At 44.7% G+C, this 20,345-nt stretch overlaps 1 protein-coding gene across 9 annotated transcripts in view; it reads right to left on the bottom strand.

Moving 5' to 3' along the window:
• Window positions 1-20,345, bottom strand: part of SLC35D4 (solute carrier family 35 member D4) — a 116,335-nt gene that overhangs the window by 13,820 nt on the left and 82,170 nt on the right. For 3 of the 9 annotated variants that reach the window (XR_016387604.1, XM_022586822.2, XM_022586819.2), the window contains 2 exons: window positions 6,400-6,464; window positions 6,130-6,206 (listed from right to left, as the gene is read on the bottom strand). The exons of 1 other annotated variant lie outside the window; for it this stretch is intronic. Coding sequence is in view for 4 of the 8 variants with exons in the window: in XM_022586822.2 (XP_022442530.2) it covers window positions 6,130-6,206; window positions 6,400-6,464 (142 nt within the window). In the remaining 4 variants the exon portion in view is untranslated. 5 more of the 9 variants (XR_004022520.2, XR_002646502.2, XR_016387605.1 and 2 more) reach the window with 4 other exon arrangements.

Here is a 20,345-nt window from a genome sequence, read left to right on the forward strand (position 1 = left end):
TTTCAAATTTTTAATTCAAATGAAAAACTTCAGACACTGTGGTCCTAGATGCACTTTGGGGTGTGTGGAAGTTCTTTCTTCACCCCTAAATTCACTCTTCCTACAAAGAGACTTGGGCAGTCTCCAAGCATTCCCCTAAAATTAAAGGCACAGACATCTCTACTCAGAGAGGATAGAACACCATTTTGGTGTTAATGAGGTTGGGACTGGAATCAAGTTGAAGCGATCCTCGTGTTTGCAGCCCAGGATCAACGGCAGGCCCGGTGAATGATGGGCAAAGGTGAGGAGCTGATCACGAAATCCTACAAACAAACAGGTTGTGCTTTGGTTATTCCTTTCTCTCCTTGTACCTAAACTATTCCACAGAGAAGAGTGACTCTCTTTGTCTAAAGAGGATTCGAAGAGGAGGCACACACAACTAATTCTACTCAAAAGGAACATCACTCACCGTTCAGAATTTTTTTCTTTTGTATGTGTTGAATCCCCTTTGCCGAAATTTTAGAATAGAGGGAATTCATTATCGATCTGCACTGTAAAATGTTGTTAATTAAAAAGTGAATACATATTAATCTGGAAATTTAAATTACTGGGCTTGCCAAAGATATTAAAATACTGGGCTTTTATAGTTAAAAACAAGGTAATTAGCTGGACAAGAGCAGTTGCTTTTTTTATATATAAATTTACTTATTTATTCATTTATTTATTTTTGGCTGTGTTGGGTCTTTGTTGCTGCGCACGGGTTTTCTTTAGTTGCGGCGAGCGGGAGCTGCTCTTCGTTGCAGTGCGTGGGCTTCTCATTGCGGTGGCTTCTCTTGTTGCAGAGCACGGGCTCTAGGCACGCGGGCTTCAGTAGTTGTGGCACGCAGGCTTAGTAGTTGTGGCGCGCGGGCTTAGTTGCTCCAAGGCATGTGGGATCCTCCCGGACCAGGGTTCAAACCCGTGTCCCCTGCATTGGCAGGTGGATTCTTAACCACTGCGCCACCAGGGATGTCCCCAAGAGCAGCTGCTTTTAATTAAAGGCTTTAAAAGTTGACCAACGTTGGGGGCTTAGGCTTATCATTTTTCTTGGGTACAGGATTGAGAAGCCTAGTACCTGTTGATTCAGCAAACGGTGCCGGAAGGAGAGACGCAAAGGTGAGCGAAACGTGGCTCCTTTCCTGGAGGAGTTTCAGCCAGCAGGTGGGCAAGGAGTGCACACCTGTCACGCCGTGTGGTTCATGCTGATCGTGGAACACAGAGCGGGCAGCAAGGGCTGCCCAGGACCTGACCCTGGAGCTGATCCAAATCTCTAATTAGGAGATAAACAAGTTCCTTAAGATCTCGCTGAAATTTCAAATGGCATGTCTCCACTAACCACCTCACAACTTCAGATCCGTGATTCCCAACCGGGGCGATTCTGCCCCTAAGGGGACCTTTAGCAATGTCCTGAGACGTTTTGCATTGTTACAGTTGAGGGGGTGCTACTGGCATCTAGTGAGGTAAGGCTCAGGTTTGCTGCTAAAAAATCCTACAGGACACAGGACAGCCCCTCACAGCAAAGAATTATCTGGCCCAAAACGTCAACAGTGCTGCGGGTGAAAAACCCTACTTGAGACAGTGAGCTATTTTGTGCCTGTAAGCTGTTGCCCACCCACGAAGGTGGACAATTAATTACATGGGCCCTCGTCTCCCGGAGGGTGACCTCTCTGGGGTCTTGGACTGTGTCTGGAGCCTCAGAGCCCAGCAAGCACTCCTTATAGGATGAATGAACATACAAGCAAATGCAGGCGAGGATATCGGCTGATCCGGGGTCCCCGCCCTCAGCCAGACTGCAGCGGTGGCAGCTACGCTCACTCACGGAGCCCATGTCCACCGAGCGGGCAGCCTCGACCCACTCCAGCGACTGCTGCTGTGTGGACATGCAGGCCCAACTTAACAGCTGCTCCGTATTTTCAAAAGAATCTGGAGATCTGGACTTGTACAGGGAAATCACCTGATTTCTAAATGCTGAGTAATTTGAAATTTGAAAATCAAAAAAGAAGAAACAATGACTATACAGGCAAACACAGTAGGTCCAAACAAAACAGGCCTGCAGCCCTGCCTTCTCACTTCCGATCAGTCTAAGCTCCCACAGGACAGAGACTGGCCTCGGATCCCTGCCCAGGATCCGAGCTGGTCACCCAGTCACAGCTTGAACACACCCACTCTATGGACAATGCAGATCAGCTCTGCGCAAAAGACAGGAAATCTGAAACACAGTCTGACATTCCTCTTCTGGCGGTTCACTTTGTGGTTGGAAAATTCTTTGAGGCTGAAAACACACGATCCTTAAATTCGAGAGTTCTCAAAAATCAGGAAATTCCAAAGTCAAGGTTCCTTTTGCAATAATCACACGTGCTGTTTCCTTGATTTGGGTACACACAGCCCTTCTTTCCATCTTGTTCAGGGTGTACCACGAAGTCCACAGGATGTGGAACAGCCTGGAGATATGGCCTACGCACAGACGGCTGCTGGAACCTTCAGACTAAGCGCGGCCTCCCCACTGGAGAGCATCTCAGGCTCATTTCTCACACTCAGTTCAACACCTGGGTGTTTTTTGTTTTTCTGCTGTTTTTTAATTCATTCTGAAATTGTATACAAAATACAATCAATGAGGCTTATTTGTAAGAAGGAAAATTACTGTCAAGAGTTGAGACGATCACTATGAAGGGTAAGATACAAGAAATTGGGGGAAGAGTCTTGAGGATGCACCAGGATATCTTGGCAGTTAGGTTTTCGGACATCAACCTGCCCGTTTGTGTCCTGCCTTCCCAGAAGGACAGGTGCAGAGTAAGGAGGAGGGACTGTAGGATCAGCTCCCTGTCCCCCCAGCACCAGCTCTGGTTCCAAATCGCGAAGTCTCACCGTTGGCACCTCTTGCCCCTCCATCCTTCCCTGTCCTCCCAGGGCCGGAGGGACCAAATGCTCTTCCACCCCCAGTCTGACTAAGCCTCTCCCTTCTGCATCAGGTCCAGTTTCAAGCCAGTTCCAAGGCCCTCCAGCTCACCCCACCCTCTCTCTCTCCTCCAGTCTTCACATTCATTGTGCATTCAAACGGTTACTATCCTACTGCAGAAACTATCTTTATGACTTCTTCTCCCGAAAACTCCTTGAGGGCTGGATGATGTCTTATGTTCCTTAATGACTTCCACATGCTTTGCATACAGCAGTCACTCAATAAATATTGTTAGTTGATTGATAGAATTATAGCCTCTAGTATTAAAAATCTAAGGCAGGACTTCCCTGGTGGCGCGGTGGTTAAGAGTCCACCTGCCAATGCAGGGGCGCGGGTTCGAGCCCTGATCTGTGAAGATCCCACATGCCGCGGAGCAACTAAGCCCGTGCGCCACAGCTACTGAGCCTGCGCTCTAGAGCCAATGAGCCTGGAGCCCGTGCTCCACAACAAGAGAAGCCACCGCAGTGAGAAGCCCGTGTACCGCAACAAAGAGTAGCCCCCACTCGCCGCAACTAGAGAAAGCCCACGCAGCAACGAAGACCCAACGCAGCCAAAAAATAAAAAATAAAATAAATAAATTAAAAAAAGAAATCTAAGGCAATGAAATCCTTTTCCTAAAAATGTTCCACTGGACATTCTTAGTTCACCGTGTCAGCCCCTGAACAAGAAATAGAGCCGTTTTATCCTGGGTAACACTCCTTCTGTACTCCTGCCATATCATCTAGATGCTCTTTATAAACGATCAGACTGGTGGGAAAAGAAACATTTAGGCCAATGTCTCTTCCACCTCTCCATGACCTGCTTCTACCTAGACACTATCTACGCTGCTGCTAAGTCCTTGGCGTTTCCCACGTCATTTCTAGGGAGGTATGTGAAGTTTATGGGATGTTGGACACACACAGACATGGGTTTGAATCCTGGTCCAATCACCTAGCAGCTCTAAAATCTTGGGACAATCAGTTAAATGTCTCTGAACCTCAGCTTCTTCATCTTTAAAACAGGGCTAACTTGGAGGGTTGTTGTGAAAGTTAATGAGATAATATTAATATAAAAATGTCTGAAATATAGTAGTTGCTCAATAAATGGTTATTATTATTCAAAGGAAGAGGTGAGACTAGAAGGAGGAGGAAGAAGAGGAGAGTGTGGGAGTATTTCCTAATTTTTCTTTTCCTTCTGTTTTTCTTCTTGGGGCAGGAAATGCCCCATTAGGGGCTCCTGAGAGGGGTTGAAAATCGCTTTCTCCGAATGCCGTGAGCAAAAAGATTCATTTCTGTCAGTCTGGATGGTTTAGGTGCAGACCTGCCCTCAGGCAGGGAGATGAGCAATAACAGACATCCCAGGGGCAGTGACTTTACACTTTTATCCGAGAGCTGTTCCTGACACACAGAACCCCAGGAAATATCTGTTTATTGAACCAACCCCTCCCAGCCCAAAGCCACATGAGATGCAAAGTCACCTCCTGGACTTCCTCATCATGGTATTCCCAGAGCCTGGTCCTGACCCTCACATTTATCTTGCAAGAACCTCATATTGATGTTTAAAAATGACACCATTTTTGTGTGTGTGGCTATGACGGCACAAGGCAGGGGATTATTTGCAAGACGTCCTGGGAGAGGAGAGGCTGCCCTAGACACACTGAGCACGAGTACCGGCCCCACCAACCAGCACTGTGGCTTTTGAGCAAAACAGGTGACAATTCTGCAGGTCCAATGTGCACATGAATGCAAAAAAGTGGAGGGAGGGGGTGGGAGGAACCAACCCTTAGAATTACTCTCAGCCCCAGAATGGGAAAAAATATGGATTTTCTAGAACTATGCCTTATTTGAGCAAAGCTAAGCAACAATATGCTTTTTCTTTCCATCATGCTGGTAAAGAAATGGAAAAACCTATTCTAAAACTTGTCTGCCATTCCGTTTTGGAGTGCCATTCTTGGGGCGGGGGTGAGGGGGGATTGTCAAACAATGCATCCAAAGTGGAATGGAAATAAGCTTTATCTTCAAGTGGCCCTAGGCTTCTTTTCCTTTTTAAAACAGAGGTTAAGAGACCAGTAAGTAGCAACAACAAATATGACTTATTCTCCATAATGTGCCGCATTAGTGATTCAGGCCGGACAGCAGGCAGCCGTGGTCATAGGGGAGGAAAGCTGTGGGTCATCCGGCCAGCAGCCGGGAGGCTGGGCGAAGACTTGGCAAGGACTGACCCATTCCCGGGTGACTGAGAGGCTCGTCTTGCTCGACAGGCACCCGTCGGTGTGGTTTCACTTGGCAGACGATAGAGCCCACCTCCCTCAGCGCGGACATCCTGACCAAACAGTGCATCGTTCTCACTGTTGAATCAAACTGGTGTGACTTCTGGCACGTGGAGACGGTGGAAGCAGAGGATGACAGGCCTTTACTTTTTACTCGATGCATTTCTGCATTGTCTTAAACGTCTCACAAATAGCACCCGTTACTATGTAGATTTAAAATACGTAAGTATATACCCCCCAAATAAAGCACGCCCACTAATGAGAGGAGCAACAGAAGTCTTAACAGTTTAAACTCACCATCACTCCCCACCTCACCTCATCTTCCCTGAAGATGACAGCGACAGCCCTTGGTAATGATCACATCAGCTGGTTTGAATGCTAGCAAGCTGGAGTGGATCAAAGTCCTAACTCCGTCAGCTGTCCGATCGGCAGTCTGTATAGAGCGTTCAGAGGTAGGACCCTACAGCCCATCTTCCACATGGCAGACTGAGGAATGTGTTTTTAACCTAGGAGCAAGTGGCTCCTCTGCTCAGAATCCTCTGATCGCTTCCCCCCTCACTCTTACAATGGCCTTTAAGACCCCACATGGTCAGCCACCAACCAGCCTCATCTCCTACTACTCTCCCCCATCAACCAGTTCCGGCCACACTGCTCCTTGAGCAGACCAAGCACACTCAGGGCCTTTGCACTTGCTGTTTCCCCCAGGGTCCCCAGGGCTCGCTCCCCCACTTCCTTCAGGTCTCTGCTCAAATACGGGAGGGAGAGGCAATGCTGTCTTTAAGCAAATGGATGGGTGCATTCTAAACAAGGATGATCTGGAACTTGACTAGGAGAAAATGAATTGAAGGGTCAAAGGCAAAAACACAAACATAGTTATAGTTATATGCACGCATAATTAGTGGCTTACCTATAGTGGTTGCTCTCGTGTGGATGAGTGGCTGAAAGGTGTACTGTTGACGCTCTGGTTCCTGCCCTGGATGCTGGCTATAGCAGGTGCGGTATATTCAGTTTGTGAAAATAATCATGATAGATGCACTCTTCTGAATGTATATTTATATGTCAATAAAATATATACCCAAACACACACCCTTTCTTCAACATTTGAGAGCAAATATTAGTATCCCAAGGAAACACAAACAACGAATTTTCTTCTCCTCTCTCTATGCAAAAGACTTACCATCCCACGGTGGCCCTGGTCAGGATCATATCAAACAGCAATATCGATAAACCAGCCGTGATCACCTGCAGAAATCATTTCAACAAAAGGTCATCAGAGCAGCAGGCCCTCGGCAACCTTCTCCAAAGCCATTCTTCACAAGCTTAGTTTGTACTAGTTCAGATCCCAGACGTCAGCCATGCCTTCCCACTTCATGACTTTTTGCCCCAAATACTTCCTAGTCCCCCTAATTACCTTTCCCAAATACCCCTGTATTTAGCGGAAAATGCTAAGTTCTAGCCTATTCTGAGGTGAGAATCTTCAAAGAAACATTTAACTTCCAAACTCTTCAAAGGAGGAGTTTGGAAGCCAACATCCAAACTCGTCTCTCCCCTGGGCAGGGGCATAGCAAGAATCCCTGTTTCCATCTTGTCTCAGCTGTGCAAAAAGAATCCTCAGGGTCAGAAGTACTCATTCACCTGTTCCCAGATCCTCCAGCTAAAAACCTAGCTGTCAACCTGCCTTTGCTAACACACCATCTCTCGCCCTGCCCTAATGCCCCTGTCTTTCTGGCCCATGACACACATTCTAAGAAACCAGGTACTTCCTAAGGGAGGGAGCAATGAAATCATGAATTAATTACTTGCAAACATCTAGAAGCCACAGGAGAGGGAAGAGGTTAGTCCACATCTCTCAGAGCTAGAAATTACATAAAAGTCTCTTAGGAATGGCAGTAACAGGACTCAGCCTCCAGCGGTGCCTCTAAACATCGGCACAAGAAGTTTTGAGAAGCAAAGACCCAACTTTGGAATGTCTGCTCAGGAAAGATGTTTTTTCCCAGAATTCTGCATTCTGGAATACAAAACGGCTTCCATGAGGAAGGTCACCCTAAGGACTTGCTTCCTTGCAATGAGAAGAAGTAAGAAGCAAGCCGTATTGGGATGGGTCACGCAGGCTGGATGCCCTCGGAGATGTCAACTGCCATGTCACTCAAGGGGACGTCATGTCCGGTCTTGGAGGCCTCTTCAGGTCCCAAGCTGGGAACAAGGCAACAAGCAGATGGTCAGAAGGAGGGAGTGTGTTTAATGGGTCTCATCTTCATTCATTTACCATCTCAAAAAGAAGTCTGGAAACATAAACCAGGAACATTCAGTACACAAACTCTGTGAGCTCTTAGAACCTTTGTGGTAGTTTATTCATTTCAGGTCACTTTCTGTTTGCTTTCCTTGCTTAATTTGCAGCAAAAACCTTGATAACGAAAAAGACCTGTGGTGTCTTCAGGAACAAAAAAGAAGTGCCAACAAGGTCAGAGAGACAGTTGCAAAGGAGAAAGCAAAGGACAAGAGGAAACAGATTTCTCAAAGTGAAAACGGAGCGGTGGCTTTTATCTTAAAGAGCTTTTATCTCAAAGAGCAGCTCTTCTTCCCCCATCCTGCCCTCTTCTTATTTGGCATTTTATATTTAGGACTTTTGTATCTATGGTCATAAATGAAGTGGGCCTAAAATTTTATTATTTTGCAATGCAATTGTCTGGTTTTGGAAACACGGTTATACAAACCACATGAATTAATTCATCAGCTTCCCTGCTTCTTTTCCTATAAAGGATAAAGATGGTCTTTACTGTGGTCTCTACTCTGACCTGACTGCCTCTGGACCTGTGGTCTCTACTCTGACCTGACTGCCTCTGGACCTGGAGCTTCTAGTTGGGGTGGGCTTTAATCATAATCAAGTCTTCTTTTTCTCCTGGATTCAAGTTTCTCATTTTCATTTTTTCCAAAAATGTTTTTCATCTATGTTTTCCACTCATTAACATTTAGCAGTTTGGAGAAATATTATCTTATCTCATTTGTGCCCATTTTTATCACCTTCCCTGTATTTAAAATAAATTTATTTATTTATTTACTTTTGGCTGCGTTGGGTCTTCGTTGCTGCACGTGGGCTTTCTCTAGTTGTGGCGAGCAGGGGCCACTCTTCATTGCGATGAGCGGGCTTCTCGTTGTGGTGGCTTCTCTTGTTGCGCAGCACGGGCTCTAGGCGTGCGGGCTTCAGTAGTTGTGGTGCGCAAGCTCAGTAGTTGTGGCTCGCAGGCTCTAGAGTGCAGGCTCAGTAGTTGTGGCACACGGGCTTAGTTGCTCTGCGGCATGTGGGATCTTCCCAGACCAGGGCTCGAACCCATGTCCCCCGTATTGGCAGGCAGATTCTTAACCACTGCGCCACCAGGGAAGTCCCTATCACCTTCCCTTTTGTTCTTACTTTTATTGTCATTTTCTCTTACTTTTTTTTTCCCTTTCCTTCCTTAGTCTTAACCAAAGTTAATCTCATTAATCCCTCTTTACTTTTGCAACTTCTTGGACATTTCCTGGGGTGGTGCCAACAGAGATTTATTTCTTGGAATTGCTGAAAAGGCCTCCATTCTGCTGACGGAGGTTAGCGATGGCAGCTTGGTGTTAACGGAACAACTCATAACGTTTCTGAAGCCTTTCTTAACTCTTCACCATTGTCTTCATCTCCTTTGCCCTTTTTACCAGCTTTTTTCTTTTTTTCCAACTTTATTGAGGAATAGTTGACAAATGTAATTGTATATATCTAAATTGCACAACGTGATGATTTGATATACATATACATACATGGCCTCCTCTAGTTGTCTTCTCTGATGGCTTTTTTCATATGACTTTAGTCTCCTTTGTGGAACCATCACCTCCCACATGCCCTGCAACAGTCACAGCTGAGGGCTTGTGGCTCTGTTCCTCTACGAGTTTCTTCAGCTTAGGAGGAATCTCGTCTTCCATGAGATAGACAGCTGGCCTGCTTGTTCCTATTAACTGCACCTTTTGCCAAGAAAAATACCTCTGAGAATTTTCAAACCAGCCCTTACTTGAAAATAAGGTTGGTTTATAGCCAGACTGGTGCCTTTCCATCTGCTGCTTCCTGGAAACGTCTGCATGGTCTCCTGCCTTTCTCCTGGGCCCCTCTTTCAAACTTCTCTAAATTTTTCTCTCTCAATGAGCAAATCTTCTGCTGGCTGAGACACTCAGTGAAATTTCACAATGAGGTTTGTCTTCTTTCTGTAGGGAATTTATAGTGAACTTGTTTATTCTGTAGAGCTACTGGGGAGGCAGATGGCTCACTTTTTAATCAATTTCCAGAAGGACCCTCAGTTCCTTAGGCTTCTCTGCTTTCTTTTACCTCCATCACCAGCCCCAGCGGTCAGATCTTTTAGAAGCATTTCCCATCACCCTCTTCCCCCCCGCCCCGTGTGTGTGTGTGTGTGTGTGTGTGTGTGTGTGTGTCTCTCTCTCACACACACACACACACACACACACACAGTCACCAAAGTTCTACCACTTCACAAAAGTCACAGTGTAGGAAGGGATGAGTAGCAGCTGACAACACCTCACTGAGGGGTGGACCCTGGGCAGGTGTCCAGCCCGACTCACCCACTAAGCGACTTGCACCCACACATCCATCTCAGCCTGTATGAGCTTCAAGGTCATGCCCCAGCAAAGCAACAGATTTCCATATACCATGGGCCATCAGGGCTGCTCAAAAACACTGGGAAGTGTGTGAATGACAAATCTGCTCGTGCTAAGAGTCCACTCCACTTCTAACTCCACCGAGGAACAAACGGAAGCCAGGTGAACAGACCTTTCACCTTCACCTCTGACTGTGCAAGTCTGGGTACAGAATGTCCCATGCAAGGGCACCTGGGGGCAGAATTCGGGAGGTACAACCGACTCCCTAAGCTCAGAGGTGGGGAAACGGTGACCCAGAGATGGTGTGTGACTTGCTCCAGGCCCCGGCGACTTCACGGCAGGGAGCAGTGGAGTCAAGGCCCTGACTCCCAGGTCAGCCTTCTCTCACAGCCAGAAAGGCCCCACATGAGCTCCATGCAGCTTTTTTGAAAATAAGAGTCCACTAAAAGCAGGGACTCAGATATCTGCAAGCCCATGTTCAGAGCAGCATTATTCACAATAGCTAAAACTTGGAAGCAACCCAAGTTCCCATCAATGGGTGAACGAGTAAGCAAAACGTGATATATATATATATACACACACACACACACACACACACACACACAATGGAATATTATTCAACCTCAAAGAGGAAAGAAATTCTGACATATGCTATAACACGGGTGAAGCTTGACGACATTATGCTCAGTGAAATAAGCCGGACGCAGATGGACAAATACTGTGTGATTCCACTTATGTGAAGCACTTAGAACAGCCAAACTCATAGAGATAGAAGGTAGAATGGGTGTTACCAGGGACCGGGAGGGGTGGGAAATTAGTGTTTAATGGGTACAGACTTTCAATTTAGGTTGATGAATGTCAGTAAAAGCATAAACTTCTTTTTCTAACCTTTAAAACAGCTAAAATCTGCCCAGAAGAAAGACTCCCAAGTTACTCTTGGGGCTTGCCATTCAGGAGATGGAAGTAGCAGCCATCACTGTCAATTGTTGTTCTTGCTTTCAAAAAGCATTTAAAAAAATACAAATCTTAAAAAAAAAAAAAAAAAAAAAGAAATACAAATGTTTCCCGAAAGAAGAAAGAGCCCTGTGGTCTGAGGAATGTCTGCCTTGCGCACATGAGGACCTGAATGACAAACACCAGGACCTGCCACAGTTCGGGCTGCCAACAACAGCAGAACTCAATACATTGTGTCAACGGCGGGGCTTTGAACTTCCTGGATTTGTCAATGGATGTCACAACCTCTGTGTTATTTAAACAGATTTTAGTATTTAAAGCAGATCAGGTTTGTTTTTTAAACATTCATTTCGATCCTGAGACAAATTTCCTGTTTGTTTAAGGGAAAATAAAGAGGAACAGTTGTTGATGGGAACCCGCCAGAGAGTCGTGTATTTGGAAGAGAAGCAGAGATTTAGCTTTGCTGTTTGTTATTGTTTTGATGTTGCTATTGTTGTTGTTGAAGTACATAGGACATAAGGAAAAAGTGGCCAATGGCAGCGTGTATACAAGGCCCTTCACCGTAACTGACCCGGTTTCAGCCATGCACCTCCCACGTAAACTGGTTATAGGTTTTCAAACCCTGTTTCATCCCATCATCTTGCCTTTGCTCAGCAAGTTTTCTCTACCTGGAATAATTCACAGGCCTCCTCAAACAATCCCTATTCACCTTTCGAAAATCCATTTCTAAAACTTTTCCTGAGTGGATCAGAAGCTTCTTCTAGGGGCTTCCGTAACCCCTTACCATTGCACACATCAAATTCTACTGAAATGGTGGTCTCCCCACACTGGAGGTGAGCTATTCATCTTTGTATGTTCGGGGCCCAGCAACAGAGACTTGCATACGTTAAGTGCCTGAAACAGTTTACACAAATGCACTGTATTGTCAGAACTGGTAACATAACCCCAAAGGTCACTTTTCATATATTAGGGACATTGGAACCCAGACCTGAGAGCACTGGGGGCAATCTCTCTGTCCCTCATCTGTGCTTCTTGGACCAATTACCTCCATGGGGCTCCACAGAGAAGAGCTGAGACTGGCTCTCTGGTTCCAAGTCCAAAAATGCCAGGGAAGATTCTGATTGGTCCCTGAATCAATTGACTGTGGCCTGGGAAACAGAGTAATGTAAGAACATGGAAGCTCACCCTTGAACTTCGTGGCTGGAATGGAGGAAGGAAGGTTTCCCTGGAGGAAGGTAGGGAAAGTGCTGGGCAGACAGAAGAACGGCTGTCTTCTATACCCTTGCCATCGAAACCATCTGGGAGCTTGCAGGAAATGCAGGATCTCAGGCCCCACCCCAGACCGACTGAGTAACATCTACAGTGGAACAGACCCCTGGTGATATGCATGCACATTAAAATGTGAGGTGTTCTGCTCCACACCATCCAACTCCAGCACTGGCCAGATGGTACTGCCACATCTCCAGGAAAAGGTGAACTCTAGCTTTCTCACAGGCTGTAGAGGCACATGTCAGACTGTCCTGGAGTCCATCTGTGTTTCAGATTCACATATGAATGTAACCAACCCAGCCTTTCTTTTAGGTTAGAGTAAATCTAATAAAAATGTATAATCTGAGAACAGGTTGTCTTTCTCGCCTAGGACCAAAGAAACTATGCCAAATCCACTAGACAGAAACCACAGCTAAGGCTGAGAACTCCGTTTGGTGTTTTATTTATTTATTTATTTTGAGGGGCTGCGTTGGATCTTCATTGCCGTGCACAGGCTTTCTCTAGCTGCAGCAAGCGGGGGCTACTCTTCATTGCGGTGCGCAGGCTTCTCATTGTGGTGGCTTGTCTTGTTGCGGAGCACGGGCTCTAGGCACGTGGGCTTCAGTAGTTGTGCCATGCAGGCTCAGTAGTTGTGGCTCACGAGCTCTAGAACGCAGGCTCAGTAGTTGTGGCACACGGGCTTAGTTGCTCCATGGGATGTGGGATCTTCCCGGACCAAGGCTCGAACCCGTGTCCCCTGCATTGGCAGGCAGATTCTTAACCACTGCACCACCAGGGAAGCCCCTGTTTGGTGTTTTTAAAATATTGAATTAATTTATTCAATATCAATCCTATGATTTATTCCAGGATCAGTTAATGACAGACAAATCATGCTAATCTCCAGGCAGAGCTATTAACAGCATTTGGTATCACCTCATTAAAATATACAATGAGCCATTACTTTTTCAGGTATCAAAAAATGACATTTACCATAAGTACACTGGGACTGAGAATATAGCTGAGGAACGTAAAGAGATCAAGGTCACGTGAAGAAAGGATAAATTCTAAACCTAGAGAAACCTCAGATGACTTTTAACAAACTCCTACATTTTATGGAAAAAGCAATAATAGAACAAAATTAGAAAAAAAAAGTGACATAAATATCTAGTTCATGGAAGGTAAGGGAAGAAAGTAACCAAAATTTAAAGAGGGCAGGGACTTCCCTGGCAGTCCAGTGGTTAAGACTCCATGCTCCCAAGGCAGGGGGCACAGGTTCAATCCCTGACCAGGAAACTAAGATCCTGCATGCCTCATGGCATGACCAAAAATTTTTTTAAAAAATAAAGAGGGCAGGGCTTCCCTGGTGGCGCAGTGGTTGAGAGTCCGCCTGCCGATGCAGGGGACACGGGTTCGTGCCCCGGTCCGGGAGGATCCCACATGCTGTGGAGCGGCTGGTCCCGTGAGCCATGGCTGCTGGGCCTGCGCGTCCGGAGCCTGTGCTCCGCAATGGGAGAGGCCACAACAGTGAGAGGCCCGTGTACCACAAAAAATAAATAAATAGGGCAAAAAATGTCCCGGGTGTCAGGCTCAGCAGTGTCACATGTATGAATTCATCTGCTCCTCGCAACAACCCTCCACAGGAGGGGAGGGTGCTTTGTCCCATTTTACAGATGAAGAAACTGAAGCTCCTTGAGGTCAAATATCTTGCTCAAAGCACACAGTCACAAAAAGGGAAGAGTGCAGGCTCAAACCCAGGTCTCTTGGTTCCTGTGCCAATCCTCCTTTTCCACTTCCAAGTTAACCCTCAATGGTAGCTCTGCTTAACCCTGGAGATGTCAACTTGACTCAGTAGCTCTCAACCCTAGCTGCACAACAGAATCTCCTGAGAAGTTAGAAAACAAAAACAAAAGCAACTAAAGTCCTGTCCCATATCAATGAAATTGGAATATCTTATAATAAGGTCCAGGTATCAGCATTTTAAAAAAATTCCCTAGGAATTCTCATATGGGGCCTCTCACTGTTGTGGCCTCTCCCGTTGCAGAGCACAGGCTCCGGACGCGCAGGCTCAGCGGCCATGGCTCACAGGCCCAGCCGCTCCGCGGCATGTGGGATCTTCCCGGACTGGGGCACGAACCCGTGTCCCCTGCATCAGCAGGCGGACTCTCAACCACTGCGCCACCAGGGAAGCCCCCCTTTTTAAAAAAAAAGTTATTTATTTATTTATTTTTGGCTGTGTTGGGTCTTCATTGCTGCATACGGGCTTTCTCCAGTTGCTGCGAGCCGGGGCTACTCTTCATGGTGGTGTGCGGGCTTCTCATTGCGGTGGCTTCTCTAGTTGTGGAGCACAGGCTCTAGGTGTGCGGGCTTCAGTAGTTGTGGCTCGTGGGCTCTAGAGCGCAGGTTCAGTAGTGGCGCACAGGCTTAGTTGCTCCGTGGCATGTGGGATCTTCCCGGACCAGGGCTCGAACCCGCGTCCCCTGCATTGGCAGGCAGATTCTTAACCACCGCGCCACCAGGGAAGTCCCTAGTGATGTGTTCTTAATTTCAGTAGAAGTATCTACAAAACTGCCAAAATCCACAGAACCACTTTATAACATTGATGAATAAGCCAGAACCTGGTAAATAACCATCCTTACCACCATCATCAGCACCTTCACCACAGGAATCATTTATTACACCACTTTACATTACCACCACAGTGCATGAGGGTTTCAATGTCTTCACATCCTTGCCCTATTTGTCTTTTTTATTATAGCCATCCTCGTGGGAGTGAGGTGGTATCTCACTGTTGTTTTGATTGGCATGTCCCTAATGGCAAGTGATGCTGAACATCTTTTCATGGGCCTACTGGCCATTTATTTATCTACTTTGTAGTACTGTCACTTCAGATTCTTTGCCCATTTTTAAACTGTGTTATCTTTTTACTATTGAGCTTTAAGAGTTCTTTATATGTTCTAGATACAACTCCCTTGTCAGATATATGATTTGTCTGTGAGTTGTCTTTTCATTTTCTTGATGGTGTCCTTTGCAGCTCAAAAGCTTATAATTTTGATGAAGTCCAATTTATCTATTTTTTTCTTTTGTTGCTTGTGCTTTTGGTGTCAAAGACACATTTTGAGTAGCAAGGAATTCTAAATCACTATTCCAACCAACACCTTAACTAATGATTCACTATACATGAATCATACCATTATATCACAGTTTCCTTTTTATAAAGCCATTCATTCATTCTACCTTCAAACATTTATATTCTACTTTAGAACATGATCTGTATATCCAAATTAAGTACTACTTTACTTGATTTATAATGAGTTTCCAATGTGAATTTTAGAAGCCAATATCATGCTATGTGATATGAATACAAGACAACAGAAATCTGAGAATTAGGAGATGAAATAAGCATGTATATTTAATGAAAAAGTCTAGAAAACCTCAAGTAGTAATTCTCCAAACATATTCATAGTAATTTTGAAGAGGCTGGTGACTAGTTCTTTAAGGTAGGAATAGAGGAATGGAGTGTTGAGATTATCTAATCTATCCCCTAAATTTCAGCACTTTAAAGATGTCATTCCATTGTCTGTTGGTATTCATAGTTTCAGTTGAAATGTCAGTTACTTTTAAAATTTAAGGTAATGTCTTTTTCCTCTGGTTGACTTTTAAGATTTTCTCTATCTTTGGTTTTCAACATTTTAACTAGGATATGCCTAAGCACACTTACTTTTCTTTGTATTTTTAGTTTGGGGTTTGGTGAGATTCTTGAAGCTGTGGGTTGATGTCTTTCAGCAGTGTTAGAAAATTCTCAGCCATTATTCCTTCATACACTGCTTCTCTCCTTACCTTCTAGAATTCCAAGTACATATATATTAGACATTTTGACAATCTCCCCCATGTCTCTTATACTTTGTTCTATTCTTTCCATTCTTTTTTCCTCTCTATGCTTCACTAATCCTGTAACACTGTGTCCAGTCTGCTCTTAGACCCATCCACTAAGTTATTAATTTCACACATATTTTTTTCCATTCAATAATAACTCTTTGATTTTTTTTTACAGATTCCAATTTTGCATTGAATTTCTCCCATCATTTAATTCATTTTTTCCACTATTTTCTTTAACATATTATTCATAGTCACTTTTAAGTTATCACTAGCTCCAACACCCAGATCATTTGTGGTTATGCTCTCATTATATTTTCCACTTAATTATCAGTCATGTTTTCCCGCCTCTTAACATGTCTACAACTTCGTTATGTTGAACACTGCATGTAAAAGAACTATAATCAGGGATTGAGTGAATCAGAGATGGGCTATAGCTCTAGTAAGGCTTAGTCCACCTCTACTTTATCTAGTTCTTCAGGTATGGCCCTTCCAGACTTGTGTGTAAGAGCCTGGTAGATCTCTAACTTCTCATTCCTATAAGTTCTGCCTTTCAGAAATTTTGACCTTAGCTTTTTAGCTTCCCATCCCATGTAGATTCGAAATCTGGCAACAGTCTTCAGGGGAAGAGTCATTGTATATTTGCTTCAGCCTCCTCTTTTTAGCAAGATTTTGTCTCCTAAGTACCCCCAAGATTATGAGCTTTTGCTTTGCCTTTCTGGGCCAACCAGCAGCCTCCAGAACTGCTCCAGAGTTCAGCAAACGTCTCCTGGGAATACTGGACTTGCCTTTGGGGCTCCTCTAGTTTCCAATCCATCAAGCCAGTTCCACATGACTGCCAAAAGCTCTGCTAGTTTCTCTTTCCCACAGAATATTTCCTTTTCTTGGACAAAGCCAGATCCTTAGGCCACACCCAGAATCAGCGAATATCCTTCACCTCCCCCCAACCCCATGAAGAAAATAGCCTGTGTCACTCATATACCTAGGAAGGTTCTTCCTTCTTTGGAAATTTATTTAATCTAGTTCTCATTGCTTTCACAGATCTCTGATTTCTTTAAAAATATGATTTTTGCAATTTACTTGTTCTTCCCCTAGTTGTTTCAACTGAATGTTGGCCTGTCACAATGTACAACAGTCTACTCTGAAGTAGAGGATTTCCGTTTCCTATACGGATGAGAAAACTAAGACATAGAGAGATGGTAAGACACTGGTTTTCACACCAGATTTGGCTGAAAACTATTTCCCCTAGAGCCACCTTGGATGTCATCATGGTGAGGCAAGGTGGGGAGGCTTTATTTGATTTGTTCTGAACATCTTCCTGATCAGTGACAATCTTATTAAGTCATCATTACAATTTAAATTAGCTTTGTATTTTCATCATAGCCTAGGATCTTGTATGTATCAGCCGAGGGCAACAGGACTTTCTTAAGGGCGCAGCCTCTCTCTCTTCAGACACAGAGATCCAGATATGATGCAACTGATGATGACTAATACGGCAGACTGCAGGCGAGGGGAACATACGGTCTCCTTTCCTCACGGTTCTCTCTGCCTGGAAGGAAGAGACTCTTCTGCTTTCCATCCTTTCAGTCGCTTCCATGTTCACTCTAATGGGAAGAATTATTCATCTGATTGTACACTTAATGAGGCTCATCACACTAGTCAGTGGGATTCCAGTGTTTTAAAGGCAAGAATCCAGACTCCACATGATGTATTTCTTCTCTTGAATCCATGCAATAAAATTTTCTTTACCCTGTCTTCACCCGTTGCAGGGTGGGAGTGGAGGATGGAGAGGAAGCCATGCCTCCTATAGGGAGCAGAAAGCCTTAAGTCTCTACACTAAGGTTGAGTTTTTCAACTCAACTTTGTTTCCCACTTGCCTACTATTCTTTGTCCATATGTTCTCTTGGTCCATATACCAAGAAGGGAGAAGTGGGTAGAAGAGTTCAAGTACCAGAACTCTGAACCTTTTAACACATGCTGTAGGCTGAAGAGACCCATGTGTCTTTTATGCCATCTGACACTGATCCCTTGGTTCCAGCTTCAGAAATGTGTGACCTTTGGACCTTTTATCTTGGACTTGCAATCTTCCTGGATCAGCAGTGCAGAAAGTGTTGGCTCTCCCTCAGAAAGGGTTGGGTGTCAGACTTTTCTCTTTAGTACTCACATTTCTCAAGAGGCCATATTAAATCAGGTCTGCTGAAGTGGTGTTCCCTGGTACCTTTGGGGGGGCTTCTTCCTTTCACCTATCTCTCTGGGCATTCCACTTCAGCTCATCCTAAAATACCTGATTTGGTTGGGTTTTTTGTTTTGTTTTGTTTTTGTTTGTTTTATTTTCTATAATATACTACAATTTCTTTGAATAAAGGGGCTATAATTTGCCAAGTATTGCTCCTTTGCCAAGAACTATAAAGAGCAAAATAATGTAGACAGACTCAGAACATCCAATCGTCAAAGACAAATGGAGAATTTGAGGCTACTCTAATTTTCCTTCAAATTCAATTCAGTGACAGTCTGGTATAGTATTAATAGATTCTTCATTCTAGTACTTTTTCTCAACTTTTTCAGTCTCATGTTATTCAGTAAATGTACTCACTTACTGACAGACTTACGTTTAGAATGATGGATTTCTGCCAAAGTTATTTTTCAAACTTTGCCTTGTTGATTAAAAAGTTCTATCAGTCTCCCAGCTAAGCAGTACTCTGTGCTTCTGGAAAGGAGGAGCATGCAGCTAAGGTGTTTTTATATTCGAAGTTATTTTGATCCTCTCAAAGAATAGATCTAATCTCTGCAGTCTATTTTTAGAAATGAAATGAATTTAACTCAAAGGAGCTTTAAATAAAACCACCATAATTATACATACTCCAAGGTCATGAGGATTTTTTAATCTCCATTTAACAACAACTGCAGTTCACGCTATTGTTATACTTAGTAATAATGGAGGTGAAGGAATAGATTTGCCAAAAGATATACAACAAGACCTGCTTAAAGATAGGAAATGTTGTGCTCATTTGGCAAAAACCTTTTTGCTACTTCTAACCTGCCTTCTTCCTTAATCCCAACAATTCCTGATGAAATATCAGTTGGGAGAAGTGAGTCTATGATGTCGAGGGCTATACCCCAGCTCCAGGTCTAGTCACACCCAGTTTTACATGACCAGAGAGTGAGAACTCCTTAGAAATGTACAAAGCTTGCACAAGACTCACTCTACCAGCTCAGTTCCACTTGAGGGATTTACACAAACCATGAAGACTTTCTAGCTCTTTTTTTTTTTTTTGCGCTACGCAGGCCTCTCACTGTTGTGGCCTCTCCCGTTGCGGAGCACAGGCTCCGGACGCGCAGGCTCAGCGGCCATGGCTCACGGGCCCAGCCGCTCCGCGGCATGTGGGACCTTCCCGGGCCGGGGCACGAACCCGTGTCCCCTGCGTCGGCAGGCGGACTCTCAACCACTGCGCCACCAGGGAAGCCCCTTTCTAGCTCTTGTTACGCAACTCTTGGCACTCACTGCAAAATGTCAGTGGGTCACCTGTGCACTCTTCTGCTATGGACTGAATTGTATGCCCCTCCTCCACCCTAAATCCATATACTGAAGCCCTAACCTCCAATATTATGGTATTTGGAGATGGGTCCTTTGGAAGGTAATTAGGGTTAGATGAAGTCATAAGGGTCGGGTCCTCATGATGGGATTAGTGACCTTACAGGAAGAGGTCAGAGAGCTTGTGCCCTCTCTCTGCCATGCAAAGACATAGCTGAAGACAACCACCTGCTACCCAAGAAGAGAGCTTCCTCCAGACACCAACCCTGCTGGCACCTTAATCTTGGACTTCCCAGACTCCAGAACTGTGAGAAATAAACGTCTGTTGTTTAAGCCACCCAATCTATGACATTTTGTTATGGCAGCCCGAGCTAAGACATAATTCCTTGCTCTTTTGAGACTTTACAAAAGGAAAGCTAAAATAACAACAAACTGTTTAGGAAGAAGCTTTCACTGAATTAGAAGTGAAAAAGGAAAAGGGCTTTGAGTTATTGCTGGAAGGACACTAAGGCCAAATTCCCTTCACTGAGCCCCTCGCTAGGAACTAGAGAGGCAAAAATGAAAGGCAAGAACCTGCCCCCAGCACCCCATTCTAGGTTAGCTACTTCCAGAGGTTACTAAGCAAATAATTTCAATACCATATGATAAGTGCTAAGACATGGGTATATTCAGTGTTGCAGGAACAAGCCCACATCGAGATGATGCCTGAGCTAATCTTGAAGGACAGATAAGAATTACCAGGTGAGGAAGGGTGAAAAGGGCTTTCTACATAGAAGGAACAGCATGAACAAACTCACAGATGCTAAGCCACTGGGTTTTATCGGAAAATGCAAAGTGTGAGTTGGGTGGAGGCCACCATTAAAGCTGAAGGAAACCTGAAGAGAAAG

The sequence above is a fragment of the Delphinapterus leucas genome, chromosome 14, assembly GCF_059928025.1.
Source record: "Delphinapterus leucas isolate spDelLeu-1000000601 "Yukka" chromosome 14, BTC_Dleu_Yukka2, whole genome shotgun sequence".
Classification (NCBI taxonomy): Eukaryota; Metazoa; Chordata; class Mammalia; order Artiodactyla; family Monodontidae; genus Delphinapterus; species Delphinapterus leucas.